General features: G+C 43.2%; 2 protein-coding genes across 2 annotated transcripts; both read right to left on the bottom strand.

The window, feature by feature from the left end:
• Nucleotides 1–2,262: 2,262 nt before the first annotated feature.
• On the bottom strand, nt 2,263–3,279 carry LOC120668873 (protein GLUTAMINE DUMPER 4-like). Its single transcript, XM_039948670.1, has one exon. The coding sequence runs from the start codon at nt 3,177–3,179 to the stop codon at nt 2,607–2,609; it is 573 nt and encodes a 190-aa protein (XP_039804604.1). The 5' UTR covers nt 3,180–3,279; the 3' UTR covers nt 2,263–2,606.
• Nucleotides 3,280–10,013: 6,734 nt separating this feature from the next.
• LOC120671426 (probable histidine kinase 1) lies at nt 10,014–17,341 on the bottom strand. Its single transcript, XM_039951746.1, has 13 exons — nt 17,077–17,341; nt 15,208–16,130; nt 15,002–15,058; nt 14,557–14,784; nt 14,045–14,138; nt 13,762–13,968; nt 13,336–13,466; nt 13,093–13,142; nt 12,649–12,962; nt 12,419–12,522; nt 11,436–12,155; nt 10,653–10,832; nt 10,014–10,445 (listed from the first exon to the last, which is right to left on the bottom strand). Exons 2-13 carry the CDS (start codon nt 15,907–15,909, stop codon nt 10,317–10,319), a joined length of 2,916 nt encoding a protein of 971 aa, XP_039807680.1. The 5' UTR covers nt 15,910–16,130; nt 17,077–17,341; the 3' UTR covers nt 10,014–10,316.
• Between the last annotated feature and the right edge of the window lie 1,196 nt (nt 17,342–18,537).

The following is an 18,537-nucleotide window of genomic DNA, read 5'->3' as shown; positions in this document are numbered from 1 at the left end:
AGGATCGGACGCGACGGGAGCCGCCTCGCACGTACCCAGGTGGGAGTGGGAAAAGTGGCCGGAGATGGAATGAATCCGTCTGATGACCGGGACGGGCGACCTCGCCGGAGCCGCACGAACGCCTCGTCGGCGCCGCTGCTACGCCGTCGTTCCGGGAATCGAGGTGCGAATCCGGCTGCGAATGCAAATGGGGAGCAGGAACAAGGAGGATCTGAATCGGAAGTGGTGGTAGGCTTGGCCGCTCGAGTTTATCCGTCGGAGCTTACATGTGATGAGAGGATCAGCTACGACGACCACGGCGAGTGGACGGATCCGATGCAAGAATGAAGAATCCGTGCCAGTGGCCACAGCATGCCGCAGATCCTTCGCCGTACTGGGAGAGTGAAACCAACTGGTCCAGCTAGCAGTGTTCTTCAGGTTCAGGGCACCACACGACAGTGTTAGATTATTCTCTCCGGTCGATGGCCGATGAGAGCGGAAAAGCGCTTTGATCAACCGTAGTCATGGCAGCAGATGAGCACGAACTGACTCACAGGTCACAGCACAGCAGCTTGCCGCAACAGAAATCTGCCACACCGCAGCTGAGCTGACCCACCATGCTCGTCTCTGCTCCTTCCCGGCTGCATCTGCATGGAACAGGCCACGATCGACGACGACGTTCCAATCCTGGGGGGTGCTTTGATGTCGCCATCTGCAGGCCAGTGAGGTCAGGCTGCTTGTTGAAGGAAGGTGACGCCATGAACAGAGCCGGTACGAGCTGTACTGCTTGCGCCGATAGATATGACAGCTGCAGCTAACTGCAAGCGTCTCCGGGAGCTCCGGATCGGACACCAACGGCTCGGATCTCACGACAAGTCCTGATCAGCTGACTTCACCGTTGAAGGAACGCCTTTCTTGTTCTAGAGAGAAGAGGGTCATGAAGGGGTTGTGACTTGTGACCCTATGTTTCTCATGCTCTTTGAGCTTTAACAATTCCGGTTACCGTGGAACTGCAATCTAGTGATGAGCTGGCCAGCACTGACTTCTGGCCGGCGGTTGGGCCGCGCCGGCATGGCCGTCAACAGCTCAACTGCCTGTCTCACAACTCTGCACTCATCTTCCTTCTTTCAAGTTCAAGCAGCCTCCGCTTGCCGATTTCGGCTGATTCTTGAGCAATCGAGCATAGCCTACCTGAACTATTTTTTTTAAAAAAAAGATTCTGCCTGAACCATTTTGCAATACAGTTTATATGGAGGGAATAACAAAATACGTCCAACCTGGGTGAGGTGTTGTCTCGGAGTTTCAAGATCCGGCGTTTTTTCGATGTTTGGGGTGCTTGGTGCCGCAGTGGTACTTCGGCGAGGGGTCCTGCATGGCGGTGGCTCTTTCGGTGTGGTGCCGTGGGCTCCTCTACTGACTTCTACTACCTTATGGTCGGGGTTGGGAGATCGGCGACCGTGTTTGCGTGATATGAAGACGGCGGCGGCATGGTGGAGGAGTTGTGGTGGTCACTTGGCTTGCAGCGGACTGTGGCGGCCAGTTCTGCACGGCAGCAGCTGGTCGGTGTGGGACATCGACAGGGACGACGGCGCTTGCGAGATGGGCTACTTGTCGGCTTCTTCTTGGGTAGTGGTGGCGCGGAGTGGCTTCTTCTTGTCTTTGTATGGAGTCGAGTTTGAGTTGCGTAACCGTGTTGATGTCCCAATCCAACTGGGTTGTTGTTTGAGTCGAGTTTGAGAGGAGTCATGTGGTCGTGTTTGACCGGTGGTGGTATTGTTGTTGTTCGTTGTGGTGCCCAGTCTGGGCATTGTTCCTTCTTTTTAATATAATCGTCAGTTCTCCTGTCTAGTTCGTTTCAAAAAAAATAACAAAATACGTCTATAACATTGTGGCCTTGCCATAAGACAGTAAAAAGTTTTACTTTTACATTGCCACTGTGGCACTGTACATAGAACAGTAAGTAAAAATCACTAACGAGGAGTGAAGACAGATGAATCTTTCCTTTCTTTGGTGGGATCTGCATTATTTCCTAACATTGTGGTCCTCTTTATAGCTAAGAATTGACTGCGCTGGATCCTACTCCTATGGACTGGTTTGCCAAAAATATTTTGGTTGCCTTTAGTATGAGCACTGCCGAAAGACTGCCCCTGTTATGATCATTCATTGTGGCAACGATCAAACAGACGGGCCCATATCCCCTGCAGCTCGCTGAAGCTAACACCATTTTGTGCCATTTTCAGGCTCACTGAGCTGTAACCATTCCCAGTTAACGTGGAACAAGGATTCTGTTGGCATCGTCATCACCAACGTGCTTCACTTAAACATTGCCTAAACTGTTGCCCTGGTGGCTGTACCTGGTACATCCATCTGTTACAATCGTTTCTGAATTTCTGAAGCAGCTGCTTCAGAAAGTTTCTACAATCCTCGAATTCTTCTTCAGACATTGGCAGAGTTTATGAATGTTTGCAAAAACTCGCATTGACGTCTCGCTTTCCATTAGTTTTTCACCCCATGCCCAACCAATCAGGTCAGGAGTCAAGAATCTACACTATGCCTAAATCTAACACACCAGCAAGAGGGAAATGGAGAAATAAAAGGAAAGGAAAAATCACTCGATCGCCTGCTTTTTATTGCAAATTTTCTTGCAGCGCCGTCGCACTGCTGCTGCTGCTGCTGCTGCTTTCACGGCTCCGGCTCACGGCGCCGGCTCCGACCCGCGGTTGCGAGCTGGTTTGCTCTTCGCAATCACCGTCGTCCTGCGCCCGCACCTTCTCCTCCCCCGAACCGGAGCCACCGCCCGAGCACAGCGCCGTCGGCACGGCTCCTAGCTCCACGACGGCTCGGCTGGCCGCCGGGGTGGCGAGGAAGGTCGGCATCTCCTCGCCTGCCATGATGACCACCACGTGTTCCTGGAACCCCGCCGCCGGCCTGGCCGCCCCGGCCGCCGATCCCTTCTCCCCGTCGGCGCCGGCCTCCCCGGCCCGCCGGCCGCGGTCGGCGTCGAGGTACCCGGACAGCTTCCAGTAGGAGCAGGCCAGGATGAGCAGGGCGAAGGCGATGAGCCCCAGCATCGCCGCCAGCCCGCCGAAGAGGTACGGCACCGGCGACTGCCAGGGGGAGTGTGGCGCCGTCGCGTTCGCCCCCGGCGCCACCGTCGGCGCGCCGGGGCTCATGGTGGGGAACTCGGATCCTGGCCTCATGGTTGCTGTGAAAACCAGCTAGCTTGCTTGAGAGAAAGAGAGGACAGAGGAGAGATCAGGGGAGGGCTTGTTCTTGCAGGTGGTGTGGAATGGCGAGAGGGAGTGGGAGCTATTTATACAGAGGCTGGAGATCACAACACATAGGTGTGTGCAAATGTTTGTGACGTGTGATGCCAAGGGGGTAACAAACAAAAAAAAGACCAATGGGGAAAGGGTTTTATGTAGCCAACTTTTGTTAGTTTAATCAACCAGTTAGTTTATATGTTGGTGCTTAAGGAGATAAGATGGATATGCTTCCATGTCCTAGATAATTGTAACTTGTAGGTTAGTTAACTTGGGTGGAATTAAGCAACCATTGCATGATGAAAAGTTTTGGAGTTCCCTATGGGGATGTGAGTAGTTTAGCTTCGATTCCACACCACGTGTTGAGGAGACGAGTTCTAACTCTGCCCAAGAACAGTTAAGCTGAAGCCTTGCATGTATCATTGGTTCAGAGCGGTTTTCAAAAAAAAAACATTGGTTCAGAGCTGGGATAAACTTTTCATACTTTGAAACTCATGGTTCTGAATTTTGTTTCTGAAAGACAGGCTTATGATCAATTTGCTTTTGAAAAAGCAGGTTGTATGAGTACACTTGATTGTTAGGTCTTAAAAATCTAACTATATATATTGCAGGGTGCAAAATTTGTACAAATTGCGCATTGATTGCATTGTGTGTTGATGTGGATGGGCATCTAGAACTGTACAAGAATGATTGCTTGTGCACTGATTACTGGAAGACTCCAAACCGGGAACTAAAAGCAATTAAGTTAACGATAATGTTTAGGACGTACGTAAGCATCATCATATCCTAGCTTCAATTATTTGGCAACTAAATTAATTCAGAGACAGAGATATGCTGGTACCAACAAAGGGGAGCATTGCAGATGTGTCCTAAGTGTGGTACTAGCTATATAGTATTTGCCCTACATAAATTAACTATCTAGCTAGATTAATTAAATTAAACAACCATATATGCATATATTTATGTATACTTATCTTTTCACATGCACAAGGACCAGCATATTTATAATTTCTCAGATACGGTAAAAAACAGGGTTCATTTACACACGTTACCTTTTCCATCAAACTCAAGGAACTTGAAATATTTTCTTGGATTAATTGTTGCAAAATTCTTGTGCCAAAACATGTCTTATTCTTTTACAGCAAGCTAATGATCAAAGGGTTAGAAGACAGGTATAATTGAGTGAATGTACCAAGCCTCATTGTTTAAGCTCGCCTATTTATCGTTATAGAGTTTTCTTTTGAGTAGCAAGACAATGGCAATATTCATTTGAGCAGGTGATGTTCAATTTACTAAAGGTAGGTGAAATGCATGAATCTTAATGATAGCACAATTTGTTAATTATTACTTCAGTGTAATAAAGGTCCTGTCCTTATCCTTGAGCATCAATTAGCCAGCTTAATCCATCACTTAGTGGAGCTTTACCAACAACAATATGGATTACGTCTGCCAACTTTAACTAAGAGCTAGCGTGACAGATATGGTGAGTGGAGAATTGAAGCAGAGCAGGTCCCAATAGAATGATCGCACTCTGTATACTTTAGAATCACATATCCTAGTCTACTTGCAGTAGTATTCCATTAACCTACTTTTAATAAAAACATATATTCCCTCATTAACCTTTTCATCAACACTTTGTTTGGGGCTATTCTTCTTTGAAGGGTTTTGGGGCTATTCTTTTCGTTAACTTAGTACGCTCATCTAATAGTGATGCATCAGAAGACTCCTTTTTGCATTACCTTCAGGAGGATAGGTATGTGCATGAAAATTTAAACTATACACAGTGCATGTCATTGTTGCTTGGTGTGAGCTTATCCACAGGGAAAATGAGGCCACTTCCTATAGGGTTTGTATTGTATCCAGAGACATGGGTATAATGTCTCGATTTCACAAACAGCCCCAATGCTTTTTTTTCTGCCACTCAAAGAAAAAAAGCAACATGAATATATGTTTTGTAGCGCATCGTCGATCGATCCATTTGTGTTGCGGACAAAGCTACATGCATGAGTCTAGTATAGCTAGGTTTCGGAGTAAATGTGATCTATCACCATATCCTTCAGAAAATTTCACCTTTTTTAAAAAAATACAATTTTTTCTCTGGAGTTACCTTGTCATCGATCATCTCTGATCATTTTCATGTAATATGGTATCTAGTTATAACTGATGGCAGTGAGCCCGTCTGAAACGTTTTTCTTTAAATTCCTGTACATGTAACACTATTGGATTCGCGTGTCACATACCTAAGGAGAGAGAGAGAGAGAGAGAGAGAGAGAGAGAGAGAGAGAGAGACCTTTTCTCCATCAAGTGGCATCCTAATTACTTTGCCATGGTGATTGATTCCACTCTTAAGGGATCCCATTGGTCGCCCATAGTTTCTAAGTAATCGGCTTGTTAGCGTATGATGATGGCCTTGGTTTTGGCCGAATCGAAGTACGTGTTCACATACAAGTGCTTCACCTGGGGCCTGTGCTGCTTTATGTGGTTCGGCTCACATGTTGCGACCTCTAATTGGGTGGTTATGTGGTATTGTCTCAGCAACGGGTAGAAGTATTATGAGGCGTTCATGTCGCATTCCGTTCGGATTTGTATTAAAATCATGGTTGACTTGACTTCTAACAGCAAACTATATCTATCTGATCTGACATCTCTGAATGCAAAGAGTGAAAACATAAAACAAAGAAGTCTAATTTTGGTTCTATTCTTGTAAATATGGCATTAGTTGCTATTGTTAATGGAAAAGTGCTAAATAAACTCACTGTAAATTTTTTCTGGTTAAGTTAGGTCCAGCATAATAAGATACATAGTACAAATTGTGGAAGTTTTTTACATAGTTTCGTGCAAATTCCTCACTCCGAATATTTTTCTTGTACCTATATAGGAGTATTTTCTTGATATCCACATATATAAGCCAGCATTTTTTAACACTTTGTTAACCAATAATTTCCAAGTTCCTTTTAACAAACAGGTAAAAACTGAAGCAAGTTGGCACGCTTTAAACGAAAAAATAGGGCCTAGGAGGAATACATGTAGGAGCTTACCTACACACCTTTGCTTCAATAATATTCGATGTGGATGTGTGGATAGATGGTCTATCAATCAATATTTGTGCCTGAGATGGAATTCGGCCAACAATTTTCATGTGGTGTGTGTATATCTTCAGGAGCTAGCAGGGCACATTTTCAGATGTGGGTGTCTCATAAAGTCGATCATACCCGGAGGACCAATGGGGTGCTGCCAAAAAAACAATTTCATTTTTTGTGTGCTGAGAATAAAGATTGCTGGTCTTTTATTAATGTCTCCAATGATGGGCTATGGTAGAAGTCGGTCGTATCTTGCCTATGAATTCTCTAGAAATACGTACACCTGTCACACTAGGTCCCTGAGATGTTTGTACGTCCACACCGTCATGCACCTAGCTATACGTACCAGTGGTCCTGATGAATCTATCTTTTTTTCCAACTGTATGGGTTTACGGATCAATGTGCCATGATCGATGAATTTGTAGCCAACTTCTCTCTTTATCTTCCTGTACATATTTCTATCCTTTCTGCCAAGGATTAGGCTATGGCCTATAAAAGAAGCCTCCTGTCCTCACATGTGTACAGAGACTTACCCTATTCTGCTCCAGCAGCCTCCAGCCAGCCAGTAGTATTTTCCTCTCACACCACTCCAGCAGCAGCCTCCAGCCACCAGCCAACCAATAGTGTTTTTCTGTCACACCACTCCAGCAGCAGCCTCCAGCACCAGCACAGCGAACAGAGCTTGCCTTATCAGGTAGTACTATCTTTGTTTCTTATTTAAGGACACGCTAAGATTTTATAAAATATTTTGATCAATATATACTTTTCTAATGCTGTATTCATTGCTGCTAAATTTGTAACGTAATTTTACATTTGTGTTAATTTTATATTTGTGAAATACGATCTATCGATACCATTTTATATACTATAATAACACGCAAAAAAATAATTTGACAATTATTAGTTAGATCTTTTGGTTTTTATGTGAGCTAAGGGGGAGATTCATTCTTTAGTCTTGCAAACAAGATGATTCATTGTTCACGGCTTCACCAATGCAGTACACTGACGTCCTGTTTGACAAATTTTATTTCTTAGCTTCTCTGAATGAAAAAGGATAAGCCGTACCAAATGCCAGATAGAGTTCTATCTATAACAGCTTACCATTAAGCAGATTTTAAGAAATGAACTAAAAAGTAGCAATTATCAAAAGCTGCTTTCCACCAGCTTTTTAAGTAAGCAGGTTACAGGCCTTAAGCTGCCCTACTGCTAGTCTGCGACGGCAGGGTGCTCTCGAAGAAGCTAGTCTGGGCCCAGTGTCAGCCTCCGTCGCGCTACTGAGAACCGCCGCAACCGCAACCGCTGCGACCGGATGGCCTTGCGTGCGTAGACGAGCCACCGCTACTCCCACTAGCCTCCGAACCGTGGCAACACCGTCACCCTCGTAACAGAATAACGGCAGGTGATGATAGCAATCACCAATCACCTGCGACGTATCAGACAGGGGCATTTGTGTTCTTATGAAAGGGTAAAATTACAAACTCAAAAAAAATAAAAGTATAATCACAATTGTACTGCGAAGTAGCTAGAGGTAAAAAATTCCGTAAAAAAAATAGTGGTAAGAACACCAATTTCTCTATTAAGATACCATCGACACCTGCATGCATCACTCTCCAGAGATTGCTGGCGTGGCGTGTCGACTCCAACACCGGGAGCTGCAAGTCGTGCTGCACTAATCAGCCGCAATAACACAACATGACTCGGATCCTACAACATGATTGCATGAACCTAAAGCAGACGTGGCACGAACAAGGAATCCTGCAGAGTTGTGTATGCTAGTCGCCATCCAACGGCATCCGCATCTCCACTTTTTTTTTCCAGTGATCTGAATCTGAAGCACGTACATCCCGTCACAAACATCCTGCTGCATCATCTGTAACTGTACCTGCTGCACACTTGTTTCATTTGGATGACAACATCCTGAGCGCAGTCACCCATCGCCGTGTGACGTGTCGATGCGGCATTGGTCGGCGCCGAGGGTCAAGATGGGCTAAGCTTGTCCGTGCCCACAGTTCGCATCCTTCCCAGCAGCCTTTGCCTTTCCCTGTGGGCTGCAGATTCAGTGCCGCTTGGATTTGTGCTTGTGCAGTGCAGGAATCCTCCCCCACCACTGGCCACTGAGCGTGATCATGCAGAAGTCAGAGCAGGGGAACCTGACAGATTCATCGGCTGCTGTTGGGTGAGCTTCCTAGTGAGTTCTTGACGATGTTGGCGAGCATCTGATGCTTCGGAGGATGCAGGACTCGACGAAAGTCTAGGATAATCTAGCCCCAGGATATCGATTCAGTTTCTTGCCTGATTCAGAGTTCCAGCTCTCTCTTTCTCCCTATTGAAATATGAAAACATCTGCAGAATAAGCAGATTTCAGATGCATGAACGGGGAAGTTCTTGCATTGCAGCACATGTTGCAGAAGGGCTGCTTATCAGGCACTGTGCAAGAAAGCGAGATCCATCCATCAAATGCATACGTCGTCATCCTGATTCTTTTTGGCAACTGAAGGAGGATGGCATCATGCGACTGGAGCTCACTGGAGGAAATGGCTGCTGATTTGCAGCTCTTTCTTGAGACTGATCGCGGTCGAGCCGACGATGAACCCGGTTTCAGGAACAATGCATGAACGAGACCACAGTCCTGTTCCATGATACATCAACCCTAACCCTAGCAGCCCTTGTGCTCAACTGCTCTGCACTGCCGAGAGAGGCAACTTTCCCCGGGCATGATGAGCAAGAAACAAGAGCTTTATCCATGCCACTGCGACGTCCCTTTCTGTGTGCTCCTTTCCACTGCTGCTAGTGACACCGGCACTTACAAGCAGGAATAAACAACGCTGAAACCAGAACAAAATCTTTATTCGATCGGCAGCTGTAGGATCATCTGCCAGAAAGACAAGGGTGTCGCGATTAAGAAATTGCATTTCAGGCTTGTGCATCAAGGAGAAAAAAAAAGATTTGATGCAAATCTACTGCCAGCAACAGCAAGGGGAATACATAACACTGGGGCTCAGTGCAGGTCCCATTCAGGAAAGGGAAGTGTCCTCTATTCAGATGATGGTTGCTTTACTCCAACATAATGATCTGGGAGAGATCATTTGGCCTTTTATTATCCATGTGGAGCCTCAATAGAAACCTTTTCAAGTTTTCCTTGGCCAATTTTGCTTTCTTCAGTGCCCAACTTAGAATTTACAGCGGATATATATGAGATACAAAGAGGAGCTTGGCCTTTTTATGATTGAGAAATCTCTAAAGATGTAGTCATAATTGCTGAAATATAGTTATGTAATCACATATTGCATATGCGAAGAATATGACTATTTTTTTTAGAATGAAAACATAATAACCTTTCTGGAGCATCTATACTTGAATAAATGTTTTAACTTTTAAGCATCAATTTATTTTAATGTCATCGTATACAGCATTTGCAGTATGCCCTCTATTATAGCTGGCAGTGCATGAACATATTATCATCAAGATTCAATTTCTTGGGGATAGAAAAGAAATGATATTTGTTAGGTATTGCATGAATGTTTGACAAGAAATGATTAAATTAAGTTTTGTATCATAAAGAAGACATCTTTGATCCAGAATGTTATAGATATGCATATACATGGACAGTTGTTTCACACCTCAATATGATATCTTTGGTTCTCAATCGCATCATCATAAAACTGATGTTGCTCCTGATACAGTTGGTAGATGGCTAACTGCTAAAGGATAAGAACCTCCATAACAATTATATACAGGAATTATGTCTCTTACAACAAATGAGGATCCTAAAGTTTTGAGTCAGCTATCCCATCTTACTGATGGGGTTAGGTCAGATTCAGAATGCTCTCTAAAAAAGAGTTCTGTCTCCGTCTCCCAATAGTAAGGTAAAGTGGTCGACAAGACAGGATACACTATATTTATTACACATTGATTTACAAGAAATGGACCGATGTGATTTCACAAAACTTTCCTAAGCTAAAAATTAACTTTCTACTTTACAATAATTGGTTAGTCATTGAGACGGCAAATACCGCTGCAGGCATTCTTTTATATTCTGAAAGTTCACAGGCTTAGATATGTAGGAGTCCATGCCTGCAGCAAGGCATTCATCAGCACTCTCGGAAAATGAATTTGCTGTCATCTGCAAAGAATCAAGAGAGTTTAAGGGTTATACAATATCAGGACATAACCTAGGCTTGGAAGAATACAATTTAGAATAACACGATGATTCTATGATTCTATTATCTGTGAGATTAAGAAAATAACAAATATATGAAGTAGCTTGCATGCAAAGCTGACAAAGAGGTCTTAATTGTATGAGTTTAGCGCTGTGTATAGGTAAACTTACCGCAATTATAGGAACCCTCTGCCCTTGCCTTTTTGCATGTGTACAATCTGATGAAATGGCAGGGTCAGCTATCATCAGATCATGTTCAGGCTTCACAGAAGCATCCCAAAAGCCGGTGCTCTCAAAAGAACGGATATGTTTAGTGGCTTGTAGGCCATCCATTTCTGGCATGTGAACATCCTATCAAGGAGAAACCATTATGTTTTCGTTAATGGAAGCAAATTGTTGTAACATATAACAAACATTTTCACTTGGGTTAGTGAAGCTATCCTGGTATACAAATATAGATATCACACTGCGAGGTGCTGTCATGATTTAGAAGTTCTTTTCTTTATGGTAGTCCAGGAGTATACCAAGACTAACAACTGTACTGTTTCACTGGTGAGATGAATTCTCAACAATATGAATGATACATGAAGCTTTAAACAGATTTGGAGAAGTGCTTGAACTATTATCCTGGGTGCACCAAGCCCATTTGATGGTTGGCAAAACCCTTTGCCTATAATTTATCTCATTGATCTGTATCTTATTACTCCAAAAATCAAGATTTTTTTTATAGAAAACTTCACATACACACTCTCTGATCGTGTAAAGCAAGAAACTGTTGGCCAGAAGCGTGTGCGATTAGGATCCTCAGGGTATCACTTTTGCATCTTCGAAGATGTTGAAGTGAGGCGATTGTGAACTAGGTGACAACTATATAAAGAGAGTTGATAAAGTAAGCATAAAAAACCAAAAGTATAACATTTACAGTTAGATTATTGAAAATAAGTACGGTCGTACCATCAGAATAAGATCATATTGATGATGCTGAACTGCACGGATTGCTTGCATCCCGTTATTTACGATATCTATTCCATGTCCCAGCTGCTCCAGCATTGATTTTGCCACTATTATGTTGACCCGATTATCTTCAACTAGGAGGATCTTTGCCTTGTTGCCAATTGGAGAACACTTGGATTTCTTGTGGAGTGATTGTTCTTCGAGAATTTTGCATGGTCCTGTTTTCTGACAGCTAGAACCTGAAACAGATACTGTGTCTCCTTGGGAACTGGAAATACGTTCGGCTTGACTAGTCAGTTCAAGGACTATTTCATCATCATGTTGTTTTTCAGCTGTGCTCCTTACACTAGCACCATTTGACTGGTGAGCATCAGAGGTACAACTTGCAAAATTCTGTTCCTTTGATATGAAGCCATTTGAGAATGGTTTGTGATCATCTAATATGTCAGGTGGATCGTAGCACATTAGCTTGGCACCGAATAACTTTGAGTTGTTTATTACTGAAACTCCTGTCGACATGAGAGAAGTTCTCATTTGTGGCTTGAAAAGGAAGGAACCTTCTATGTCACTGTTAGTGAAACCATTCTGAGAACTGTGCACTTCATCTGGATCATCACTATGCTCCTCTTTTACAGGGATTTTGCAAGGCAGCACAAATGTAAATTTTGATCCTTCATTCTCTCTACTGACTACAGTCAGAGTACCACCCATCAACTCCACCTAAACCATTAGGAAAAATTAGAAGACAATTACACACTTTGGTAAGTTACCATGGAACTGCATTGAATTACAAGTTACAACAAATCTGCATATGTTACAGTTCATTTCAAGACATTGGAGCTCAATGTATGCAATTATGCATAATAACTATTCTCAGGTAGAAAAACATAGGCACATTATTCTCATTCGTAAATAAAATAACAAAAGTTGTATCATGGTTCGTATTTTAAATGTTTAGGTGCATGAGAACTGAAATTTCATACCAACTGCTTGCAAATTGCAAGGCCAAGCCCTGTCCCACCATATTTTCTTGCATGATCAGCACTGGCTTGCATGTACCTCTTAAAGAGCAATGGTAATGACTTCTCTGCAGGTGATCGGCATTGAAGCAATCAGAAATGAAGACAAACATGTTCCATGTATTATAAGAAAAATTCCTTGTCAAGTGAGATATGGAGAAGACAGTCACACGGCAACAAATGTGAGGAAAAACCTGGTATTCCTATTCCAGTGTCATAAACATCACACCGAAGCCAAACGACTTCCTCCCTCTCATGATCCTCCCTGAAGTTTTCACATGTTGGAACGCCATTCTGAACAACATCTTCATGCTTCGAGCAGTTCAAAGTATCTGTATCACAATTTCTTGAAGAGAGAGAAGAATTTTCTGCTGCAGTAGTAATTGGGGTGCCAGGATAAGCTTGCTTATGAATTTTCTTGTGTTCCATTTTGCATCCTGGTTGCTGCTCATGCACAACCTGAAGATTTATGCCAACCTTCCCTTCATGTGTAAACTTGATTGCGTTGCTGAAATGATTCAAAAACCAAATAAAATGTCAGACTATAGCACACATATTTTTCATTATATCCAAATAAACAAGTTTTATCAAACCCTTTAAGTAGACTGATGCACCTTCAGAATATAAAAAGCCCTTACCTGATCAAGTTGGTCAGAATTTGTCGAATCCTTAGAACATCACCAATGATCTACACCAATTACATTAGAAAAACATGATGAAATGATTACGTCTGTTTGCAGCCAACTGGATCCCTAGATTTCGTAAACAGTTACATCATTCCTCTCTTAAGGAAATTTAATCTCAACTTGATATATGAATACTAAAACCATATAGTACAGGATAGAAGTGTCAAAAAGAAAAGGATAAGGAATTATCTTTACCTCCACTGGAACATCATCACCTATGCACCCTTCAAGGGTCAATTCCTTCTTCAGAGAAGCTGCAGCAGTTTGGAGTACATGTTGAACTACTTCCCTTGGTCTGAACGTCGTAGATTCTAGTTTCATAGCCCCTGAAATGATGAAGGAGTAAACAATATTTCAGTTACCTTAGGTGAATGAAAGAAATATAACTAATCAGGGAAACAATAATTAATGCAGCACCATACTAGTTTGATACAAACATCAAACGGCATCAGCCTAATAAAATGTTATTGTTGAGTTATTTGCCACACGTAACATGGGAAAGGATGCTCAAGTCATACTTGATGTCCCTACAGCAAGTGCTTAATCTAGAAACTTGTATAAAACACTTTAAACAAGCAAATATGAATGACTAAGTTGACTGAAGTACGTGATTTGGAATACCTGACTCCACTTTAGAAAGATCAAGGATGTCATTGATCAGCTGCAATACAAGATCTCCAGAGGATAACATAACTTGTAGCAACTGGTATTGCTCTTTATCCAGTTTGGTGGTTGCAAGAATTTCGGCCATGCTAAGAACACCTGAAAGTGGAGATCTGATCTCATGGGACATGGTGGCTAGCATTTGTTTTGCTCGCATTGTTTCCTCTGCAATGTAAATAAATTGTTCAGTATACAATTCTAGCTCAAGTCCATCAAACAGTCATTGTAATAAGATCCAAACCTGTTATGTGAAGAGATCTGCTAAGTTCTGTTTCCTTGGCGTTTTGGATAGCTTCCCTCACCCTTATGTCTGCCATCTTCTCTCTTCTTTTGACCTTATGTGCAAATAAGTAGATAAATTACAGCTCAAAAACATGAAGGAAAAAAATGTAGGATACCATGCAGTGTGTGAACAAAATTTTGGTTCAGGGAATTTACTAAATATTTGGAAATAACAGTCATGTGAAAAATACCCTAGAAAAAAAGGTTTGGGCAATCATCGCAAGGTCCATTTTGAGGGTAGTAAAATTTAGCATGTAATCTTAGGTACAATTGGGGGACCTAAAAGGATCATGGTGCCATCTTTACCTAGGAAAAAGTGTACTATTGCACAATTAAAACCAAGGGAAACAAAGAATCATACAGCCAGTGCCAGAATAAAACCCAGAATAATAATATATCAGGAATTGTTAACATTCAGAAGGAAGAGGAGTTAAAGGTATATCACAAAAGAAGTGAAATTCGTAAAGTTACCTGATCTGTTATGTCCATTGCAACATAATTCACACCAATTGTTTCCCCACCTTTGCTGAAAACTGGCTCAATGTATGTCACAAATGTCTTTGCTCCAAACATTGGTGTGTTAAATGCAAATTCTCTTTTAGTTGCTATTCCGGAAGTCATAACTTCTCGCTTGACACTATTCATCTCTTCTATGCCCTCACCTGACAATATCTCATAGTCTGTCTTACCGATAACATCCTGATAAATAAAAGGTATGCTTCAGCCAAAGTTGCAACTTATTAAAAAAAATTCTAGAACATCAGATTGTCATGAGATGTTGATTTATTACCCAATGCCTGGAGTCGTGGCATATTATAATTTTACAGTAGTAGATTTTTAGGATAAAAGAGGGCTGTATAGTATGAAGCATAAAAACAACAATGGCAAGGTAAAGGCTCATCTGAAACCAAATTACCTCATCAGCAAGTGTTGGATAGTGATTAAAAATGAAACGGTACCGTAAATCAGCATCCTGAAAAGGAAAAGATAAAGTATTGATTATTTATCTATAACCTTATAGAAAATTTCGTGTCCAGTGTTCCATATGTGTCATGCTTGAAAAGAAGCATCTCCATGTATACAGCAAGTTGCAACAGGTGTGGTGGACATAGATAAATGTACCTGATGGGCAATAACAATAGGAGCACTTTGAAGAACCAAGTGCAAGAAGTAATCAGCACGTTTTAACATCCCAGAGAATTCCTCTGCTGGTGTGTCTGACTGTAGATTCTTTATATTTTCCTCTATTTTTTCAACCAACGAACGCTCCCTTTGAATGCTTTCCTCAAGTGTTTTTTCTAACTGAGTTGCTCTCTCTTTCCAATAGGCAACACTATCGTAGTCCACATCTATTTTAGGCTCTCTATTACGAGAAAGTTCATCATTCTTTTTACTCGGACGCTTCCATTCATCTTCGTAAGCTTCATCCAGTATAGGTACATGCCGCTTTACGGCGTAATAACTCTCATCCTGAAACCGTTGCTCCTCCAAGATTTGTTGCTTGTTTTGCTCAATCTCTTTCCTCTGTTGGCTGAGAAGACCAAGCTCTTCCTCCAGAAGCTGAGCAGCTTTGGCTCTCTTATATTCCCAGTGCTTCATAAAGTATTGCATATGAGAAACACCTTTTTCAGAATTTGCCATTTCAATAAGCCGCTGAAAATCCACATGAACAGGCTTCTGATCGAACTTAACATCCTTAAAAGCATCTTGGTCCTTCCTAAACTTTTCCATTTTGAACTGTCTCTGGTGTTTCTCTCCTATATTCTCAGGCCACATTGACTGCGCAACCTCATTCTCAGGTTCGGCCAGGTATTCGTCCCCCATCTTTTCTCGATAATTAGACAGTCTTCTGTTCACATTGAAATTTTACTCAAACATCGATTGACTATCGAACCCAACGGATGATTTGCAGACTACTTCTGATGAAATTAATCCATGATTGAAATCTCAGTATTCCTTGTTCTCTCTAAGAATGATATAACTGGCAGCCTGACACTTGAGCCAACTAACTGATGATAGAGCGAGACTCAGAAGCAGCTTCTTATCTGCATATACATCCGGTTTGCAGCTCAGTACCAAGTCAAACAAAACAATGATATCCTCACATAAGGAGTCAAACAAAACGGTGTATCCATGGAATCAATTGAGAAATTGTCCAAATTCAAATCAAATGGTTACAAGAACTAAAATGCTGACTGGAGAGCAAATTGTGATCAATAGAAATGAGCATGCATATTTAAGTTTATTGTTTGAACAAAGATACCGCAAAGCATTCAGCTTTGATGAAACATCTCAACAAAGTGGGGAAACCTTCCTCTAAGCAAGTAACCCCTCAACACTTGTACTGAAGGAAGGCATGGAACTCTGCTTTTAACGAAAAAGCCAAGCTATAAATATGGAACCTTCCCTCTCTTCAATGTGTGCTGGAGAGCATCTTCGGATCAAGGAAAGAAACAGTAAAAAAGGTACAAAACCGAATCTAAGATTCTGCGCTACCTCAGCTTTCACCAAAATCAAACGCAACGCTGAATCTCTCAGACTAGCACACCCAGCTAACCTACACACCATACAGCTCACAAAGTCAAACACTTCGCAACTAAAGAATGGCACAGGCTCAAGGGGCATCAAGGAAGCAAATGCAAGGGGAATCAAGGAAGCAACGGAACACGCAAAGCGCACGTCGGGGACCTGATCCCAGCAGGATCCAACCTCCCTCTGCTCCGTTGCGCTATGCCCGCTGCCCGCTCGAAGAAACGCCGGAAAATGCGATCCATCCTGGAGGGCTGGAGATCAAATCTCTCACCACCACCAACGCCGGCCCGATCAAAGCAGAGACGTTTACCAGGAAAACGGAAACAAAAACACCCGAATCCGAGCAGCTCGACTGAACAGCACACGACGCCCACCACCCGCCACCCGCCCGACGAAATGCCCGGCCGGCAGACTCCCGATCGAGGAAACCTCGGGACACGCAGAGCGAGGATCGCCCACCTGAGAGACGACGGCGCGGCTCGGAGCGACTCCTCTGGACCGGACGGGGCGGCGCGAGCGGAGCCGGAGCGGGACGTGGAGCAGGGAGCAGAGCGGGGTCAATGCCACAGCGGAGCAGAGGCGAGGGTCGGGAGAAGGAGGGCGAGGATCTAATGGCAGCGAGCGGGGGCGCAGCGGCCATGTGACGGGAAGAGTATAAAATTTGCGCGGGGGCGCGGAGGGGCAGCGGGTGCAAGGAATCGCGGCCGCGGGGGCGGAGGGGCCATGTGTGCGCGCGGGGGGGGGGGGGGGGGGGGGGGCAACTGCCGACCGCCTCCGCGCGACTTGTTTAGTCCTCGCTCCCGTCGTGTGTGTCCCTCTCTCTCTCTCTCCGGCCGATCTGGCCGCCGTCCCCGGTGGTGGTGGTGGGCGCGGCGAGAAGCGACGAGGGGTGGCGGGGTTAAAAAAACGCGGCGGGGAGGTGGAAGTTTTAAAATGACGGCGGCTGCGGGGTGGTGGTTTTTTTATTTTTAACCTTTTTTAATTATATTTTAAGTTTAACCCGTATTGGTTTTTATTTGCAGGGTTATTGGGAAGAATATTTTCAGAAATTGGAAGCTAACAAGAGGATTGAAGAAATGAAAAAAATGGAGGATTTAGCTCAGGAGGCTCAGATGGAGGCAATGCAGGCCCTAGTTGCCGATCTGCCACACAAGGTGCCCAACATTGAGAAGGATGTGTCATCCGCGAGCACAGAGGTTTTGGGTGTTAGAGGTACTAAAATGGAGGCAATGAAGTCAATTGTAAGAGACTTACCTGCCCAGGACAAAGTGAAGAGTGTTTCTGAGCATGACTATGTTCCTGATGATGGAGATGATGACGAGTGGTGGGCAATGAATGCAGCGGAAGTAGAGGTCATAGTGTCCCAAATTGAGGTGAGAAAGGGGAAAGATGTAGTCAAAGATGATGGAGATGATGATGATGATTGGGGAGAGCTTTTGATTGAAGGCGACTCTAATTAGCTTGTTTTATTTATATTTGTATGGACTTTATATATGATTGGACTATGTGTGTGACGGACTTTTTTATTGCTGGACTATTTATGTGCTTTAACTATTTATGTGCTGGACTATTTGTATCGTGTGCAATTTAATGATGGGTCATCTCCATTATTGAACAACTATTTTAGATTACAGTCGCAACTACAGATGCATAAATTGTGGCATAAAGCGTGCCCAAGTTTGTTTGTTTTCAACCGATGGTATTATATATGAGTTAAGTATCATTGCAATAATTTTTTTTGGTTCTCCTGCTATTCTATCTTTTGAAGCTGGAAAAATTGTAATAATTGAAGGATGTGTACGTTAAATCATAGAGGCCGGAAAATTCCATTATCTAAAAAATTTCTTCTAATGCATCTTGGCAGCTGTCCTGCAGCCAATTATATCTTCCATGCATGTTCGAACGCCAAAGTTTAAAGCT

Source organism: Panicum virgatum, chromosome 4N, assembly GCF_016808335.1.
Source record: "Panicum virgatum strain AP13 chromosome 4N, P.virgatum_v5, whole genome shotgun sequence".
Lineage (NCBI taxonomy): Eukaryota > Viridiplantae > Streptophyta > Magnoliopsida > Poales > Poaceae > Panicum > Panicum virgatum.
This window is presented reverse-complemented; position numbering and strand designations above follow the sequence as displayed.

Coding starts and splice junctions, on each gene's coding strand:
- LOC120668873 (XM_039948670.1), bottom strand. CDS start 3,179: ATGAGGCCAGGATCCGAGTTCCCCACCATGAGCCCCGGCGCGCCGACG.
- LOC120671426 (XM_039951746.1), bottom strand. CDS start 15,909: ATGGGGGACGAATACCTGGCCGAACCTGAGAATGAGGTTGCGCAGTCA. Junction 14,785..15,001: donor ATCCAACACTTGCTGATGAG/GTAATTTGGTTT, acceptor TTTATTTATCAG/GATGTTATCGGTAAGACAGA. Junction 10,446..10,652: donor AGAGGGTTCCTATAATTGCG/GTAAGTTTACCT, acceptor GATTCTTTGCAG/ATGACAGCAAATTCATTTTC.